This window comes from Symsagittifera roscoffensis, chromosome 6 (assembly GCF_963678635.1).
Source record: "Symsagittifera roscoffensis chromosome 6, txSymRosc1.1, whole genome shotgun sequence".
In the NCBI taxonomy this organism is placed as follows: Eukaryota; Metazoa; Xenacoelomorpha; order Acoela; family Convolutidae; genus Symsagittifera; species Symsagittifera roscoffensis.
The window spans coordinates 38378154-38396220 of record NC_087067.1 but is presented as its reverse complement, the minus strand read 5'-3'; the positions used below and the strand labels follow the sequence as shown (position 1 = coordinate 38396220).

The following is an 18067-nucleotide window of genomic DNA, read 5'->3' as shown; positions in this document are numbered from 1 at the left end:
TACAATATCAAAACTCAGCAAACAAGTGAATACATATCGGTTCAGTCACATGTAAAAATAGTCTAAACATAAAATTCCATCCAAACTACGAGTTTCTTTTCTTTTTATCTCGGTGGCGGGGGAGGCGGTGGTGCTCCGTAGGGGTTCTGATGACGGTGTCCCCCTCCTCCCATCGGTGGAGGTGGTGGGGGAGCCATGCCGTTGTTCATGGGAGGTGGTCCCCAGTGTCCTCTAGGCGGGGCTCCGTTGGGTGGGGGCATCACTCCATGTTGTGGAGGAGGTCCCCCCATGAGATGTGGTCCTCCGTAAGGGGGTCCTGGTGGTGGGTATCCGTATCCATGCGGAGGACCTAAGCATTCATAAGTTTCACCAAATTTTAACATTTTCGTCAATAGTTTAAATTTATCATAAAATTTCAGTATAACTAATCTCAGAACTTTTAATGAAGATACTTCTGAGCCATAAAATAGCTTTTTATTAGGAAAAGGCAATTGGATACTCCACACAGAGGCGAAATTGCACTTCGCATACAAAAGCAAAAATATGACCGATAATGCTACTGGGAAAAACTGAAGAGTTAAATTTGAGTCTACCAAATTTCATAAGTGACGCTCGCCAATTATGAGTCTACATAATTGCTAAGTGACGCAAACCAATTATGACGCATTAGCAGTACCAGTCATTTTGAAAAAAAAAGACATTTACCAACTAACATGCCTCAATTTATAGAGCGGACGCTTTTTAACTAGTATACAAAAAAATTCATTTAAAACATCCGACCCTACCCAGGTTCGAATCTTTTTATTTTGCTGCTGGTCTCCTTCCCTACCTCTACGCTACATATCCATGATGCCTTGAAGCTAAAGTGCTATTTGTAATATAGTAGTCTGTTTTAAAATCCTTAGCATTGGCTTTACTTAATAGCTGGATCAAAATGATCACTTTCAAAATGAACACATTTTGTCGCAACAATATTTGCGACTTAGGTTGGAAAAAAAAAGAAAGTTCACACTATAACACAAGCTATGCTTGTGTAAACATACGGGGTACTTCTATATTATACCTGGAGGTGGTGGTCCCATGTATCCAGGAGGCGGCGGTCCTGGTGGTGGACCATGACCGTATGGTCCAGGAGGAGGTGGGGGTCCCCACGCACCTGGAGGTGGTGGTCCTCGGAATCCCGGGGGTGGAGGTCCTCCCATACCTGGGGGAGGAGGTGGTCCCCATGCACTTGGGTGAGGGGTGCTCCTGGTCTGTATCCACCTGGTCTAGGACCACTTGGTGGGGGAGGGTTATCTTGCTGAAAAAGTGGAAAGCAATGAATGCGCCGAAATTGAGTCCTCATTTGACAAATTAGTCAATATAATTACAATTACTCCTATTTTCGAATCTCTTTCTTTCTCTGTATATTGTTAGCGCACTTTTTGGCTAGGAATTTATAAATCATTGAGCTTTTGTACGAACTAGATATTGGGACTGCCTATAAAACAATATATACAAAATGTAATTACACGAAATGTGAGTTGTCCTTAAATTTGAAATAATGCTTAAATGTTTTCCTTACTTTTTCCACAATATAACTTTCTTTACTTTTTCCAGTGTTCAGAAGCGTTATAACTCACCGTTTCTTACCTCTTCAAACTTGTTTATTACAGGAGCTTAATCATAAGCAAGCTTTTCAGGACATGTTCAAACCTTGATATTGCTGGTATTTATGTCTGCGCCCACTGGTTTTGGAGTGGACTCTCCCAGTTCCTCCATGAGTGACAAGTACTCGCTGTCCATCTTCACCTTGTCCCTCACAGGTACTATCGCTTCACTCCCAGGAGGCATCGCCGACAGATCTGTTAAAAAAAATTTCATATGTTTTACCCTTTTATGCATCGTAAAGGAGACAAAGAAGTCTTTCATATTCACAAAAGTTAATAAAGCACGTAAATGAATCCTTATGAAAACAACTACTGAATTTTTATAAAGCAAGAAAAAAATAGCATAAAAAACAGCAAGAAATAGATTCGTACCGTAAGAATCGTTCATACAGTTTGAACTTCGCATCCCGCGCAATAACACAAACATAAGGCATTGCAAATTAACAGACAGAAAATGTAACCACTAATGGAGGAAAATGCAAAACTCACAGAAATTTCATAATTTGTCTCGAATGATGTTCAATTTGAGAACAAACACGTCAATTTGAGAACAAACCGTTTTTTTCCGTGAATACGAACTTTTAAAATTATTTTCGCAATCCAAAGTACGATTAAAATTGATTTAAAAGAAACTCACTCTGTACCATAGTTTCCATTAAAATCAACTTTCGATAGAATCGCTCACATTTTTCGTGAATTCTATATTTTTCTTTTTGGTAAGGGAGCTTGTTTTCCTTTCACTAAAGGAAATAATCTAATTAAAAATGAGTCAGTAAAAACAAAACTGTTTAAATTGGACTAAAACACATGCTCTAGAAATTAAGCCAATAAAACCCTATCAGATAAAAACTGCGGTTTCAAAAAAAAAGGAAATCGAACCGGCAGAGTTCAAGACAACTACGGACCAGAAAATTTTTTTTGAAAATTAATTACAACCTGAAACGGGCTTTATACCTAGTTACTACTTAAACTATAGTAGTTTTGTTTCATTTTTCAAGAAATTGAGGAAGATGAAGGAGTTCAGGAGATGAAATGAGTCCTGTAAACAAAGTTATTTACGGGGGAAAAGTCTAGTACCGACCCTTGCTTATCGCAAGGGTAAAAAAAACAAGCCATAAAATTCTTGAGTTTTCCCTGGAAATAAAAAAATTGAGATTAAATTATTCAGCTGCCTTCAATTCAAAAGAACAATACGAAGTTTAATTTGATGCACATACAATATCAAAACTCAGCAAACAAGTGAATACATATAGGTTCAGTCACATGTAAAAATAGTCTATACATAAAATTCCATCCAAACTACGATTTTCTTTTCTTTTTATCTCGGTGGCGGGGGAGGGGGTGGTGCTCCGTAGGGGTTCTGATGATGGGGTCCCCCGCCTCTCATCGGTGGAGGTGGTGGGGGAGCCATGCCGTTGTTCATGGGAGGTGGTCCCCAATGTCCTCTAGGCGGGGCTCCGTTGGGTGGGGGCATCACTCCATGTGGTGGAGGAGGTCCACCCATGTGATATGGTCCTCCATAAGGGGGTCCTGGTGGTGGGTATCCGTATCCATGCGGAGGACCTAAGCATTCATAAGTGTCACCAAATTTTAACATTTTCGTCAATAGTTTAAATTTATCATAAAAATTCAGTATTACTTATCTCAGAACTTTTAATGAAGATACTTCTGAGCCATAAAATAGCTTTTTATTAGGAAAAGGCAATTGGATACTCCACACAGAGGCGAAATTGCACTTCGCATACAAAAGCAAAAATATGACCGATAACGCTACTGGGAAAAACTGAAGAGTAAAACTTTGAGTCTACCAAATTTCATAAGTGACGCTCGCCAATTATGAGTCTACCTAATTGCTAAGTGACGCAAACCAATTATGACGCATTAGCAGTACCAGTCATTTTGAAAAAAAAAGAAATTTACCAACTAACATGCCTCAATTTATAGAGCTGACGCTTTTTAACTAGTTTACGAAAAAATTCATTTAAAATATCCGACCCTACCCAGGTTCGAATCCTTTTATTTTGCTGCTGGTCTCCTTCCCTACCTCTACGCTACATATTCATGATGCCTTGAGGCTAAAGTGCTATTTGTAATATAATAGTCTGTTTTAAAATCCTTAGCATTGGCTTTACTTAATAGCTGGATCAAAATGATCACTTTTAAAATGAACACATTTTGTCGCAACAATATTTGCGACTTAGGTTGGAAAAAAAAGAAAGTTCACACTATAACACAAGCTATGCTTTTGTAAACATACGGGGTACTTCTATATTATACCTGGAGGTGGTGGTCCTATGTATCCAGGAGGCGGCGGTCCTGGTGGTGGACCATGACCGTATGGTCCAGGAGGAGGTGGGGGTCCCCACGCACCTGGAGGTGGTGGTCCTCGGAATCCCGGGGGTGGCGGTCCTCCCATACCTGGGGGAGGAGGTGGTCCCCATGCACTTGGGTGAGGGGGTGCTCCTGGTCTGTATCCACCTGGTCTAGGACCACTTGGTGGGGGAGTGTTCTCTTGCTGAAAAAGTGGAAAGCAATGAATGCGCCGAAATTGAGTCCTCATTTGACAAATTAGTCAATTTAATAACAATTACTCCTATTTTCGAATCTTTTTCTTTCTCTGTATATTGTTAGCGCACTTTTTGGCTAGGAATTTATAAATCATTGAGCTTTTGTACGAACTAGATATTGGGACTGCCTATAAAACAATATATACGAAATGTAATTACACGAAATGTGAGTTGTCCTTAAATTTGAAATAAATGCTTAAATGTTTTCCTTACTTTTTCCACAATATAACTTTCTTTACTTTTTCCAGTGTTCAGAAGCGTTATAACTCACCGTTTCTCACCTCTTCAAACTTGTTTATTACAGGAGCTTAATCATAAGCAAGCTTTTCAGGACATGTTCGAACCTTGATATTGCTGGTGTTTATGTCTGCGCCCACTGGTTTCGGAGTGGACTCTCCCAGTTCCTCCATGAGTGACAAGTACTCGCTGTCCATCTTCAACTTGTCCCTCACAGGTACTATCGCTTCACTCCCAGGAGGCATCGCCGACAGATCTCTGTTAAAAAAAATTTCATATGTTTTACCCTTTTATGAATCGTAAAGGAGACAAAGAAGTCTTTCATATTCACAAAAGTTAATAAAGCACGTAAATGAATCCTTATGAAAACAACTACTGAATTTTTATAAAGCAAGAAAAAAATAGCATAAAAAACAGCAAGAAATAGATTCGTACCGTAAGAATCGTTCATACAGTTTGAACTTCGCATCCCGTGCAATAACACAAACATAAGGCATTGCAAATTAACAGACAGAAAATGTAACCACTAATGGAGGAAAAATGCAAAACTCACAGAAATTTCATAATTTGTCTCGAATGATGTTCAATTTGAGAACAAACACGTCAATTTGAGAACAAACTGTGTTTTTTTCCGTGAATACGAACTTTTAAAATTATTTTCGCAATCCAAAGTACGATTAAAATTGATTTAAAAGAAACTCACTCTGTACCATAGTTTCTATTAAAATCAACTTTCGATAGAATCGCTCACATTTTTCGTGAATTTTATATTTTTCTTTTTGGTAAGGGAGCTTGTTTTTCTTTCACTAAAGGAAATGATCTAATTAAAAATGAGTCAGTAAAAACAAAACTGTTTAAATTGGACTAAAACACATGCTCTAGAAATTAAGCCAATAAAACCCTATCAGATAAAAACTGCGGTTTCAAAAAAAAAGGAAATCGAACCGGCAGAGTTCAAGACAACTAACTACGGACCAGAAAATTTATTTTAAAAATTAATTACAACCTGAAACGGGCTTTACACCTAGTTACTACTTAAACTATAGTAGTTTTGTTTCATTTTTCAAGAAATTGAGGAAGATGAAGGAGTTCAGGAGATGAAATGAGTCCTGTAAACAAAGTTATTTACGGGGGAAAAGTCTAGTACCGACCCTTGCTTATCGCAAGGGTAAAAAAAAACAAGCCATAAAATTCTTGAGTTTTCCCTGGAAATAAAAAAATTGAGATTGAATTATTCAGCTGCCTTCAATCCAAAAGAACAATACGAAGTTTAATTTGATGCACATACAATATCAAAACTCAGCAAACAAGTGAATACATATCGGTTCAGTCACATGTAAAAATAGTCTATACATAAAATTCCATCCAAACTACGAGTTTCTTTTCTTTTTATCTCGGTGGCGGAGGAGGCGGTGGTGCTCCGTAGGGGTTCTGATGATGGGGTCCCCCTCCTCCCATCGGTGGAGGTGGTGGGGGAGCCATGCCGTTGTTCATGGGAGGTGGTCCCCAATGTCCTCTAGGCGGGGCTCCGTTGGGTGGGGGCATCACTCCATGTGGTGGAGGAGGTCCCCCCATGTGATATGGTCCTCCATAAGGGGGTCCTGGTGGTGGGTATCCGTATCCATGCGGAGGACCTAAGCATTCATAAGTGTCACCAAATTTTAACATTTTCGTCAATAGTTTAAATTTATCATAAAAATTCAGTATTACTTATCTCAGAACTTTTAATGAAGATACTTCTGAGCCATAAAATAGCTTTTTATTAGGAAAAGGCAATTGGATACTCCACACAGAGGCGAAATTGCACTTCGCATACAAAAGCAAAAATATGACCGATAACGCTACTGGGAAAAACTGAAGAGAAACTTTGAGTCTACCAAATTTCATAAGTGACGCTCGCCAACTATGAGTCTACATAATTGCTAAGTGACGCAAACCAATTATGACGCAATAGCAGTACCAGTCATTTTGAAAAAAAAAGACATTTACCAACTAACATGCCTCAATTTATAGAGCGGACGCTTTTTAACTAGTATACGAAAAAATTCATTTAAAACATCCGACCCTACCCAGGTTCGAATCTTTTTAATTTGCTGCTGGTCTCCTTCCCTACCTCTACGCTACATATCCATGATGCCTTGAAGCTAAAGTGCTATTTGTAATATAGTAGTCTGTTTTAAAATCCTTAGCATTGGCTTTACTTAAAAGCTGGATCAAAATGATCACTTTCAAAATGAACACATTTTGTCGCAACAATATTTGCGACTTAGGTTGGAAAAAAAAGAAAGTTCACACTATAACACAAGCTATGCTTGTGTAAACATACGGGGTACTTCTATATTATACCTGGAGGTGGTGGTCCTATGTATCCAGGAGGCGGCGGTCCTGGTGGTGGACCATGACCGTATGGTCCAGGAGGAGGTGGGGGTCCCCACGCACCTGGAGGTGGTGGTCCTCGGAATCCCGGGGGTGGCGGTCCTCCCATACCTGGGGGAGGATTTGGTCCCCATGCACTTGGGTGAGGGGGTGCTCCTGGTCTGTATCCACCTGGTCTAGGACCACTTGGTGGGGGAGTGTTCTCTTGCTGAAAAAGTGGAAAGCAATGAATGCGCCGAAATTGAGTCCTCATTTGACAAATTAGTCAATATAATTACAATTACTCCTATTTTCGAATCTTTTTCTTTCTCTGTATATTGTTAGCGCACTTTTTGGCTAGGAATTTATAAATCATTGAGCTTTTGTACGAACTAGATATTGGGACTGCCTATAAAACAATATATACGAAATGTAATTACACGAAATGTGAGTTGTCCTTAAATTTGAAATAAATGCTTAAATGTTTTCCTTACTTTTTCCACAATATAACTTTCTTTACTTTTTCCAGTGTTCAGAAGCGTTATAACTCACCGTTTCTCACCTCTTCAAACTTGTTTATTACAGGAGCTTAATCATAAGCAAGCTTTTCAGGACATGTTCGAACCTTGATATTGCTGGTGTTTATGTCTGCACCCACTGGTTTCGGAGTGGACTCTCCCAGTTCCTCCATGAGTGACAAGTACTCGCTGTCCATCTTCAACTTGTCCCTCACAGGTACTATCGCTTCACTCCCAGGAGGCATCGCCGACAGATCTCTGTTAAAAAAAATTTCATACAGTTTGAACTTCGCATCCCGTGCAATAACACAAACATAAGGCATTGCAAATTAACAGACAGAAAATGTAACCACTAATGGAGGAAAAATGCAAAACTCACAGAAATTTCATAATTTGTCTCGAATGATGTTCAATTTGAGAACAAACACGTCAATTTGAGAACAAACCGTTTTTTTCCGTGAATACGAACTTTTAAAATTATTTTCGCAATCCAAAGTACGATTAAAATTGATTTAAAAGAAACTCAATCTGTACCATAGTTTCTATTAAAATCAACTTTCGATAGAATCGCTCACATTTTTCGTGAATTTTATATTTTCTTTTTGGTAAGGGAGCTTGTTTTTCTTTCACTAAAGGAAATGATCTAATTAAAAATGAGTCAGTAAAAACAAAACTGTTTAAATTGGACTAAAACACATGCTCTAGAAATTAAGCCAATAAAACCCTATCAGATAAAAACTGCGGTTTCAAAAAAAAGGGAATCGAACCGGCAGAGTTCAAGACAACTACGGACCAGAAAATTTTTTTTGAAAATTAATTACAACCTGAAACGGGCTTTACACCTAGTTACTACTTAAACTATAGTAGTTTTGTTTCATTTTTCAAGAAATTGAGGAAGATGAAGGAGTTCAGGAGATGAAATGAGTCCTGTAAACAAAGTTATTTACGGGGGAAAAGTCTAGTACCGACCCTTGCTTATCGCAAGGGTAAAAAAAAACAAGCCATAAAATTCTTGAGTTTTCCCTGGAAATAAAAAAATTGAGATTAAATTATTCAGCTGCCTTCAATCCTGGCAGCTTATTAAATAGTTTCAGGTTAAATGATTTGCGGGGTAGCCGTGGTGACCCCTTTTTCATGGTTGTGATTATTGGAGCGAGCTCATTACATCTGGCACTTGAAGATTGGGCATCAGTAGGAGGAAACGAGGAACTGCAAGAAGACGTCATCCATTACAAGGGAGTAACGTTTCATCCCAAATCGAAATCGAATAAAATCGTACGAAACATCTTGAGAGACGAAATTAACAGAAACGAGTCTGTAATTATCTGGCACGACGTAATAAACAATTCGATTTCAAAACATCCATTCAATCTAAGGACTCCCCTTACTGCCAATCAACTAGTATCAGAAATCAAACCCCTAATCAATTCGCATCCTCGAATTGAAGGCCTTGTCTATTGTCAGAGAGACGGTGCACCCTATATTCTTGAAGATCTAAAGAAACTTCCGATACCAGTTGTTCAAGTTACAACAGACATAATTTCGAATTCGAAACAACATGACAAAGATCTACTTGAAGGATACAGAGAACTGCATCCGGAAACCGCACTTGAAATCAAAACTTTAGCTATAATACGAAACAACAAAAGCAACTTGAGTGATATCATAAAGAAGAAAAAGAAACCGTCAAAAAACAACGAGAAGCACGAAGGAAACGAGAACAGAAATAAATTGTGAGTTTAAATTTCAATTCGTGACGGGACTGGGCTTAATTGTCCAGGCTTGGATCAAATTTAAATTTCAATTCGTGACGGGACTGGGCTTAATTGTCCAGGCTTGGATCAAATTTAAATTTCAATTCGTGACGGGACTGGGCTTAATTGTCCAGGCTTGGATCAAATTGTAAATAAATTTTCTCTATCCCATTATCTCCTTCTATCTGTATCCACCAATATGACTAAAAATTGCAAAACGTGCAAAAAACCCATAAATGCCAGGGACAGATGTTTCAGTTGTGTATCATGCAATGCTCAAATGCATCTTGAGAGCACCTGCACTGGTCTTACTAACACCGCCATCAATGGCATAAAAGACTTGGGTTTAAACGCAATGCTTCTATGCGACACATGTGTAACTAATAACGAAAGAGATAACTTCATAAAGTGTAGGACCATGATGCAAATGAACGAGAAAATTGAAAAAGAGAGTGAGGGAATACAAGCACGTCTTGAAAATATGGAAAAAAAGGCTGACGGCATTGGTTGATGAAAAAGTCGAAAACGCTACAAAAACCACATGCGAAAAACTGGAAAAAAGCTATGCAGATGTACTCAGTGTGAAACCTGTTAAAGATGTGAAAGCTCAACCAGGAGCTGGAAAAGAAGTAAAACAAGAAATACATCATAATATCAATAAAAGCTTCCGTATACAGGGGATCAGAGAAGATCCCGAGAAATCAAAAGGCGAAAATTTTGTCCCCACAACCGAAAAAGTACATGAGGTACTAAAAAAGTTAGGAGTTAAACCACAAATTGAAGAAATAAAAAGGCTAGGGAAATTCTGCAAAGAGCGCATCAAGTCAAGAACCTTATTAATAACTCTGTCAACGGAACATGAAGCACGATTGGTGCTGGCAAAGAGCTTCGAAAAAAGAGATGAGCTGCGAGATGAGGAAATTTACCTTCTGCCAGCATTATCGAAAGAAGATGCGAGGAAGGAAAACCTATGCTTAAAAAGACGAAGAGAACTTCTAGACGAAGGAGTCCCAAAGGAGAAAATCAAAATCAGGAATTTCGAGCTGTTCAATGATGGGAAAAAAGAGACGATAGAAGCAGAACAAGCAGATGATGCTTGACTAGGCTTTCTCAACATCCTGCAAATGAATGTAAGAAGTCTCATAAATCTCGAACGACGAATGAAGTGTGCAAATGCTATAGCAACATCAAACTATGACATAATATGTCTCTGCGAGACTTGGTTAAATGAAAACATTGCATCATCTGAATTAATGCTAAATGAATACAGTATTTATAGATCAGAACGACAAACAGCCAAAGATCAAAATTTGCATGGTGGAGTACTAATAGCAGTGAAACAAACACTTTCATCTAAATTATTGCCAAATAAGCAACCTGAATGTTGTTTAACTTGCAGCATCCAAATAAACGATAAGCGAATTATTGTCTGCTGTTTTTACAATCCACCTTCGAGCAGCAAATATCGCTATTGTCTAGGCGATTTCGCACAAATATTAAATGAAATCGAGAAATCAAATCAATCAACTGCAACAATTATTTGCGGAGATGTAAATTTTCCAAATGCAAACTGGATTGACTATAGTAGCAAGGAAAATGAAGAAAACTCAATAATTGAACTAATCGAGCAACATCAGTTCGAGCAGGCAATAGATTTTCCAACTTGTGGAAAAAACACCCTAGACATTACATTATTCAAAAATTGTCACATTCATGCGACTCCTGACGAAAATTTCTCAAAAATTTACAATTGCTCCGACCACAAAGCAATCAGCATTCTAATTGAATGTCCTCACCATGAGGTAAAAGTCGCTATTGAAAACTTTGGAAGCTTCGGTAGCGTGGACTATAACGTAATCAAGAAATCAATACTAAGTGAGCCTTTCTCACCAGTATGTCACACAAACATCAACAGAATGTGCGAGGAACTTTACGACTATTTGGAAAATATGGTAAACCAACATGTGCCTAGAAGAACGAGACGTCGCCAATCACTTCCGCCATGGGTTACGCCAAGTACCTCAAACCTCATGAACAAACTGCGAACACAAACTAGAATATACAAATTGAAACCTACAAGCTACCGCAGAAATCTCATTCTATCTCTAAATAAAATGGTGGAAGAAGCAGTAGAGGAAGATAGAGTAAACTATCAGGAAAATTTGATGTCCACTCGTAACACACATTTAATTTTCAAACACTTTAAGAGTCTGAAAAAATCAGAAACTCTCCCAAAGACTATGATCAAGGACGAAATAGCTGTTACTAAAGCCAAAGAAAAAGTGAACTTTTTGAATGAATATTTTCACTCTGTCTTTTCGCCCAAATCAAGCTTCAACCTCAGTGATATGAAGTGCGAAAACACGATATTGAGTAACTTCAGTATCTCAAAAACATATTTGAACCAAATTATAACAGAGCTGGACATAACAAAATCGCGGGGCCCAGATGGATTCCCACCAATTTTCTTCCAGCGAACGGCCAGAGAAATGACCACAGTTTTGCATTGCGTTTTTAAAAACATCAAGAGGGTAAGGAAAATACCAGATAAATGGAAAGTTGCGGCTGTGTCGCCTATTTACAAGAAAGGTGACAAACGACTAATGGAAAACTACCGGCCGGTGTCACTCCTAAATATCATGAGTAAACTCCTGGAAAAATGCATGTATCCAGCGTTGTATGACCATTTCATTAAATTTCTCACAAGAAGTCAGCACGGTTTTGTTAAAAACCGTTCAGTTGTTACAAACATGTTATCTTTCTTGAAAGAAATCTACGAAGCTATTGACAAGAACGCTGAAAACCATGTGATCGCATTCTATACCGACTTCTCTAAGGCATTCGACAAAGTCCCACATTATGAACTACTAAAGAAAATGAGCAACATTGGAGTTGGAGGCTGTTTCCTTGAAATAATCGCAGACTATCTCAGCAACAGGAAACAATTTGTTCGTGCCGACAATTTCTCATCAGAAACTTTAGAAATTACGAGTGGCGTACCACAAGGATCGTTGATTGGTCCATTATTTTTCTGTATCTTCATAAATGATCTTCCTGAAGTATTGAAATTTAGTGACCCATTTATCTTTGCAGACGACCTAAAATTACTAGCAGTGAATGTAGACACAAAGGACATCCAGCAGGACCTAAAAAGCGTTGAAAACTGGGTAGACAAAAACAAGATGAGTCTGGCACTGGACAAATGTTTTAAAGTCGAATTTAGAGGAAATCAACACGAATTCATTCTTTGTGAAACAGCAGTGGAAAGCTCGAATGTGATAAAGGATCTAGGAATACATGTGTCCAAACATCTAACATGGACAACCCATATTGACTCAAGAATGTCGAAAGCGAATAAAACGTTCTATTGCATCCGCAGAAACTTAGAATTCAAAGTCAAAATGCGCATAAAACTTGGTCTGTACAAATCCTTAATACTTCCTGTTCTAACGTATGGTCTAATTATTTGCAATATCTCGAGAAGCGACTTAGGGAGATTAGAAAGGTTCCAAAAGAAAGTCTTAAAATGGATCACGGGAAACGATTCTGACTATACAGAGCAGCTGAGATTGTTAAACATCCTGCCTCTTGCGTTGTTTCTCCAGCTGAACGAGTTACTGATGATGGCGAAATTCATGCATGAAGAAAACGATCACATTATGCTCCCAGCAAAAATTGAAAATCCAGGAAGAACGAAAGAAATGTTCAACCTAAACAAGACCAGAACTGAAAAAGCTAGAGGAGAGTTTACATTCAGGACGTGCCGTCTAATAAACCGACTAAATCAGAAAATTGAATTTCGAGAAATGCGAGGCTTAAAGCGAAGATTGATACAGACGATGTGGAAGTTTTTCGACGATCAATTCTCAGAACAAAACAAGTGCACATGGGTCCTCTTCTGTGACTGCAACATGTGCCGAAATAACTGGACAAAATTTTGAGAACTTTGGGGATATCATCCCATCAGTATCCTACTGAAAATTCACAACAACAACAACAACAACAACAATCCAAAAGAACAATACGAAGTTTAATTTGATGCACATACAATATCAAAACTCAGCAAACAAGTGAATACATATCGGTTCAGTCACATGTAAAAATAGTCTATACATAAAATTCCATCCAAACTACGAGTTTCTTTTCTTTTTATCTCGGTGGCGGGGGAGGCGGTGGTGCTCCGTAGGGGTTCTGATGATGATGTCCCCCTCCTCCCATCGGTGGAGGTGGTGGGGGAGCCATGCCGTTGTTCATGGGAGGTGGTCCCCAATGTCCTCTAGGCGGGGCTCCGTTCGCTGGGGGCATCACTCCATGTGGTGGAGGAGGTCCCCCCATGTGATGTGGTCCTCCGTAAGGGGGTCCTGGTGGTGGGTATCCGTATCCATGCGGAGGACCTAAGCATTCATAAGTTTCACCAAATTTTAACATTTTCGTCAATAGTTTAAATTTATCATAAAATTTCAGTATAACTAATCTCAGAACTTTTAATGAAGATACTTCTGAGCCATAAAATAGCTTTTTATTAGGAAAAGGCAATTGGATACTCCACACAGAGGCGAAATTGCACTTCGCATACTAAAGCAAAAATATGACCGATAACGCTACTGGGAAAAACTGAAGAGTAAAACTTTGAGTCTACCAAATTTCATAAGTGACGCTCGCCAATTATGAGTCTACATAATTGCTAAGTGACGCAAACCAATTATGACGCATTATCAGTACCAGTCATTTTGAAAAAAAAAAGAAATTTACCAACTAACATGCCTCAATTTATAGAGCGGACGCTTTTTAACTAGTTTACGAAAAAATTCATTTAAAACATCCGACCCTACCCAGGTTCGAATCCTTTTATTTTGCTGCTGGTCTCCTTCCCTACCTCTACGCTACATATCCATGATGCCTTGAAGCTAAAGTCCTATTTGTAATATAGTAGTCTGTTTTAAAATCCTTAGCATTGGCTTTACTTAATAGCTGGATCAAAATGATCACTTTCAAAATGAACACATTTTGTCGCAACAATATTTGCGACTTAGGTTGGAAAAAAAAGAAAGTTCACACTATAACACAAGCTATGCTTGTGTAAACATACGGGGTACTTCTATATTATACCTGGAGGTGGTGGTCCCATGTATCCAGGGGGCGGCGGTCCTGGTGGTGGACCATGACCGTATGGTCCAGGAGGAGGTGGGGGTCCCCACGCACCTGGAGGTGGTGGTCCTCGGAATCCCGGGGGTGGCGGTCCTCCCATACCTGGGGGAGGAGGTGGTCCCCATGCACTTGGGTGAGGGGGTGCTCCTGGTCTGTATCCACCTGGTCTAGGACCACTTGGTGGGGGAGGGTTCTCTTGCTGAAAAAGTGGAAAGCAATGAATGCGCCGAAATTGAGTCCTCATTTGACAAATTAGTCAATATAATTACAATTACTCCTATTTTCGAATCTCTTTCTTTCTCTGTATATTGTTAGCGCACTTTTTGGGTAGGAATTTATAAATCATTGAGCTTTTGTACGAACTAGATATTGGGACTGCCTATAAAACAATATATACGAAATGTAATTACACGAAATGTGAGTTGTCCTTAAATTTGAAATAAATGCTTAAATGTTTTCCTTACTTTTTCCACAACATAACTTTCTTTACTTTTTCCAGTGTTCAGAAGCGTTATAACTCACCGTTTCTCACCTCTTCAAACTTGTTTATTACAGGAGCTTAATCATAAGCAAGCTTTTCAGGACATGTTCGAACCTTGATATTGCTGGTGTTTATGTCTGCGCCCACTGGTTTCGGAGTGGACTCTCCCAGTTCCTCCATGAGTGACAAGTACTCGCTGTCCATCTTCACCTTGTCCCTCACAGGTACTATCGCTTCACTCCCAGGAGGCATCGCCGACAGATCTCTGTTAAAAAAAAATTTCATATGTTTTACCCTTTTATGCATCGTAAAGGAGACAAGGAAGTCTTTCATATTCACAAAAGTTAATAAAGCACGTAAATGAATCCTTATGAAAACAACTACTGAATTTTTATAAAAACAAGAAAAAAAAATTAGCAGAAAAAACAGCAAGAAATAGCTTCGTACCGTAAGAATCGTTCATACAGTTTGAATACTGAAACACTGAGGTGGATCGGAACTTCGCATCCCATGCAATAACACAAACATATGGCATTGCAAATTAACAGACAGCAAATGTAACCACTAATGGAGGAAAAATGCAAAACTTACAGAAATTTCATAATTTGTCTCGAATGATGTTCAATTTGAGAAAAAACACGTCCAATACATTCGCCGACGTGAGAAAAATTCAGAAACATTCATCGAGCGGCTACTAAGCTGACGAAATCTGGGCCGTCATGAAACCAAAATAAACTTAATTGTTGTCATCATACACTTTGGGCTATTAAGTTCTGGAAGTCTTAAGTTTTAAGCCTTTTGGGTGCTTCTGGATGAAAGCGTGAAATTTTATTTCCTTTACGAAATAAGGTCACTAAGCCGATAAAATAAAGACGAAACAATTAAGACCGATCAAAACTCAATCGCATAAAAAAGGAAAACGGTTTCGACAGTTCAAAAAGTGTCGATGAACCCAAGCACGAAAAAAATACTTGACACTTGTTCGCGTCGACCCAATTTGAGACAACAGGATAAAAAGGAGACGTTTTTATTCCGCTGGGAGATCTTATCATTAAAACTAAAAAAGCCACTCACGTTTTTTGGTGTCAATTCCTTTTCTTACGCGGAGAGCCTCGTCGGTTGGCAAAAAATAAATTGAACTCAAAAAGAAATTAAAAATCAATCTCAACTGAATGCATAAAAAAATAAAAAAACAAAAATAAGCAAATTTTCTGACTTCTATCGAAACAAAACAAGCGAACTGCAAGACGTCAATAATGTCTGAACAATGCATTGAACCTAAGCCCAGTAGATTATGACTCTTTACGTCCTTCCATCTGTGCCACGGTCGCTGAATGATCCGCAAACACTATCCACCAAGAACTCAGAGCTATGAAATTTCCAATGCTACAAAGCGTGACTACCACATGATCATTTTTACTTGGAATTTTGCTAGGAAAAAAGTAGATTCATACTATTCCACTACGATTCGCTAGCTTGCATGCGTAGAAGCCAGTAATGAGCATCATCCAGTTGCAACGAATAAAAGCAATCATTCAGATTTCGCCATTATAAAAACTTTCGATACAATCAGACTGAAAAAGCTTTCTAGTAGTTTTTGGAAACTTTGTTTTTGACACTGAGAATTATATTGATTTTCGGCGAAAACTATTGCTGCTTCAGCTAGTTCAGGAAATTATTTTGCGTCAATTCATTCGCTGGCATTTATTTTCATATATTGAAGCAAAGACGTCCTTCATAATAACTCACGCTCTGCAGTCTTTTGAAATGTGCCCTGCTCCCCCACACCTCTGACAGAAGATATTATGAGTCACATTTTGCCTCTCGTGACAGTTCCACGTTCTATGCTCATACGAACCACAGTTCGCACACCTAAAACAATACCAAGTCAAGATGCTAATGAAGAAACGTGCAGAATTTGTTTAAGTCAATTTTAAAATATCTGTAATACTATCAATATACCATGCTCGTTATCTTATAAACAAATTTTACCTTTGCTTCTTTTGTATCGTGCTATAGAAATTGGTTTTATTTTAAGTTAATTTGGTTTTCGGTTTAAATTACTGCCAAGAGGAAACCCAACCCTCTCCTAATTGCCATGAGAAAAACGCAAACCTGAGTCCCATGTCTCTTATCGTCCCATTAAGCTGAGCCAGTTCCATCAGCTGGTCCCTCCTCAACTGGTTTTCCGAGTCCGGTTGAGTGAGACCCTCCTCGATTATTTTGGTGATGGCCTCTGCCGCACTTTTGCACTTCACAAACAAAGAGCATCATTTCAATTACTTCCATTCAGTTTTAAAAGAAAATTTGAACATTCAAAATTTTCATCAATTTATAGGTCTTATTTGATTATTAGAGCACTCCATTAAAAATGTACTTCATGTCAAAAATTCGATTTTCGAGAACTACTCAGGAACACTGGTTTAATCAGAGTAGGGACATCGCTTTATAAAATTGCTTTTCGATGACGCCGTTTTGTAAGAACTGATTTTTCGTTATTTTTTTATCCCTGGATTTCGTTCACATTACTACTCGAATTCGCTCACATTTTCTTGTGTGGCTCCCGTGATCCATGCATGCAATGGCTCGTCCTCTCCCGGATACATTTCCTTCCTACCAAACTGCTTAGTTCCATCTTTGGCAGATCCCTTTCCTCTAATCATAATCCGGGTGCCCGAGTCCTGTTCCAGTTTTTTCAAGGTGTTACCTCGGGGTCCGATCAGGAGACCGACGAAATTGATGTCGGGTCTATCAGTCGGTATTTCCACTCGCTCGTTGAACTTCACAATCGGCGCTCTAAAATAAGCAATTTTAGTTGTTTTAACTGATAGGAACAGCAAGTTTAGATTTAAGATTGATTGAAATTAAGTATTTTTCAAAAAAAACAAGAAAATTGTTTTAATTCTCTTTTTTTAAAATCAAAAACATTCAAACAAGCTTAATTCATGGTGAGACGTTTACATAGCGCAGCCTTTAGTTAACATTGATATGCTGTTAAATATAAGAAATTTCCTTCACCTAAATAATAAGATTCAAAAACAATTTACTATATTTAAAATCAAGAAGTATTTATAAACTTTATTTTCAAGGGGCAGACTCTCAGTAAGTATTTATTTTGCCCTTGGTCTATCCTCTCCTATGTCATTTTGATTCTTAATAATGTTTGACGACGTTGTATAATATTTGATTTGGGTTGTATAAAGCTTGAAATAAATTCTTTCTCTCTTTTTATGATGGCTGCCATCAACAACAACAGGATCAAGATGAAGATATGTCAGAACATGTTTAACAGCGAAAGGACTTGGACACTGAAACCTCGAGGTAGTTTATAATTGAAGTCACGAAGAAGAAGGACTCC

General features: G+C 38.5%; 4 protein-coding genes across 4 annotated transcripts in view; all 4 read right to left on the bottom strand.

Annotated features, from left to right (window-relative positions):
- On the bottom strand, positions 1–1465 carry LOC134848486 (basic proline-rich protein-like). The gene is made up of 2 exons (XM_063865961.1): positions 1064–1465; positions 1–349 (listed from the first exon to the last, which is right to left on the bottom strand). Exons 1-2 carry the CDS (start codon positions 1200–1202, stop codon positions 105–107), a joined length of 384 nt encoding a protein of 127 aa, XP_063722031.1. The 5' UTR covers positions 1203–1465; the 3' UTR covers positions 1–104.
- Positions 1466–2967: 1502 nt separating this feature from the next.
- Positions 2968–4950, bottom strand: LOC134848722 (uncharacterized). Its single transcript, XM_063866236.1, has 4 exons — positions 4889–4950; positions 4561–4711; positions 3927–4164; positions 2968–3212 (listed from the first exon to the last, which is right to left on the bottom strand). The coding sequence occupies exons 1-4, from the start codon at positions 4948–4950 to the stop codon at positions 2968–2970; spliced, it is 696 nt and encodes a 231-aa protein (XP_063722306.1).
- A 759-nt stretch (positions 4951–5709) lies between these two features.
- Positions 5710–7571, bottom strand: LOC134848721 (basic proline-rich protein-like). The gene is made up of 3 exons (XM_063866235.1): positions 7434–7571; positions 6800–7037; positions 5710–6087 (listed from the first exon to the last, which is right to left on the bottom strand). Exons 1-3 carry the CDS (start codon positions 7569–7571, stop codon positions 5843–5845), a joined length of 621 nt encoding a protein of 206 aa, XP_063722305.1. The 3' UTR covers positions 5710–5842.
- A 5525-nt stretch (positions 7572–13096) lies between these two features.
- LOC134848472 (splicing factor 1-like) overlaps positions 13097–18067 on the bottom strand; it is a 182939-nt gene continuing 177968 nt past the window's right edge. The window contains exons 6-11 of the mRNA XM_063865938.1: positions 17256–17505; positions 16825–16961; positions 16459–16581; positions 14824–14974; positions 14190–14427; positions 13097–13474 (exon numbers count right to left, since the gene is read on the bottom strand). Of these exons, the coding sequence (XP_063722008.1) occupies positions 13230–13474; positions 14190–14427; positions 14824–14974; positions 16459–16581; positions 16825–16961; positions 17256–17505 (1144 nt within the window). The 3' untranslated portion in view covers positions 13097–13229. The remainder of the gene's footprint in view (positions 13475–14189; positions 14428–14823; positions 14975–16458; positions 16582–16824; positions 16962–17255; positions 17506–18067) is intronic.

Coding starts and splice junctions, on each gene's coding strand:
- LOC134848486 (XM_063865961.1), bottom strand. CDS start 1,202: ATGGGAGGACCTCCACCCCCGGGATTCCGAGGACCACCACCTCCAGGT. Junction 350..1,063: donor CATGGGACCACCACCTCCAG/GTATAATATAGA, acceptor ATGAATGCTTAG/GTCCTCCGCATGGATACGGA.
- LOC134848721 (XM_063866235.1), bottom strand. CDS start 7,571: ATGCCTCCTGGGAGTGAAGCGATAGTACCTGTGAGGGACAAGTTGAAG. Junction 7,038..7,433: donor TAAACACCAGCAATATCAAG/GTTCGAACATGT, acceptor CCACTTTTTCAG/CAAGAGAACACTCCCCCACC. Junction 6,088..6,799: donor CATAGGACCACCACCTCCAG/GTATAATATAGA, acceptor ATGAATGCTTAG/GTCCTCCGCATGGATACGGA.
- LOC134848722 (XM_063866236.1), bottom strand. CDS start 4,950: ATGCCTTATGTTTGTGTTATTGCACGGGATGCGAAGTTCAAACTGTAT. Junction 4,712..4,888: donor CTGTATGAACGATTCTTACG/GTACGAATCTAT, acceptor TTTTTTTAACAG/AGATCTGTCGGCGATGCCTC. Junction 4,165..4,560: donor TAAACACCAGCAATATCAAG/GTTCGAACATGT, acceptor CCACTTTTTCAG/CAAGAGAACACTCCCCCACC.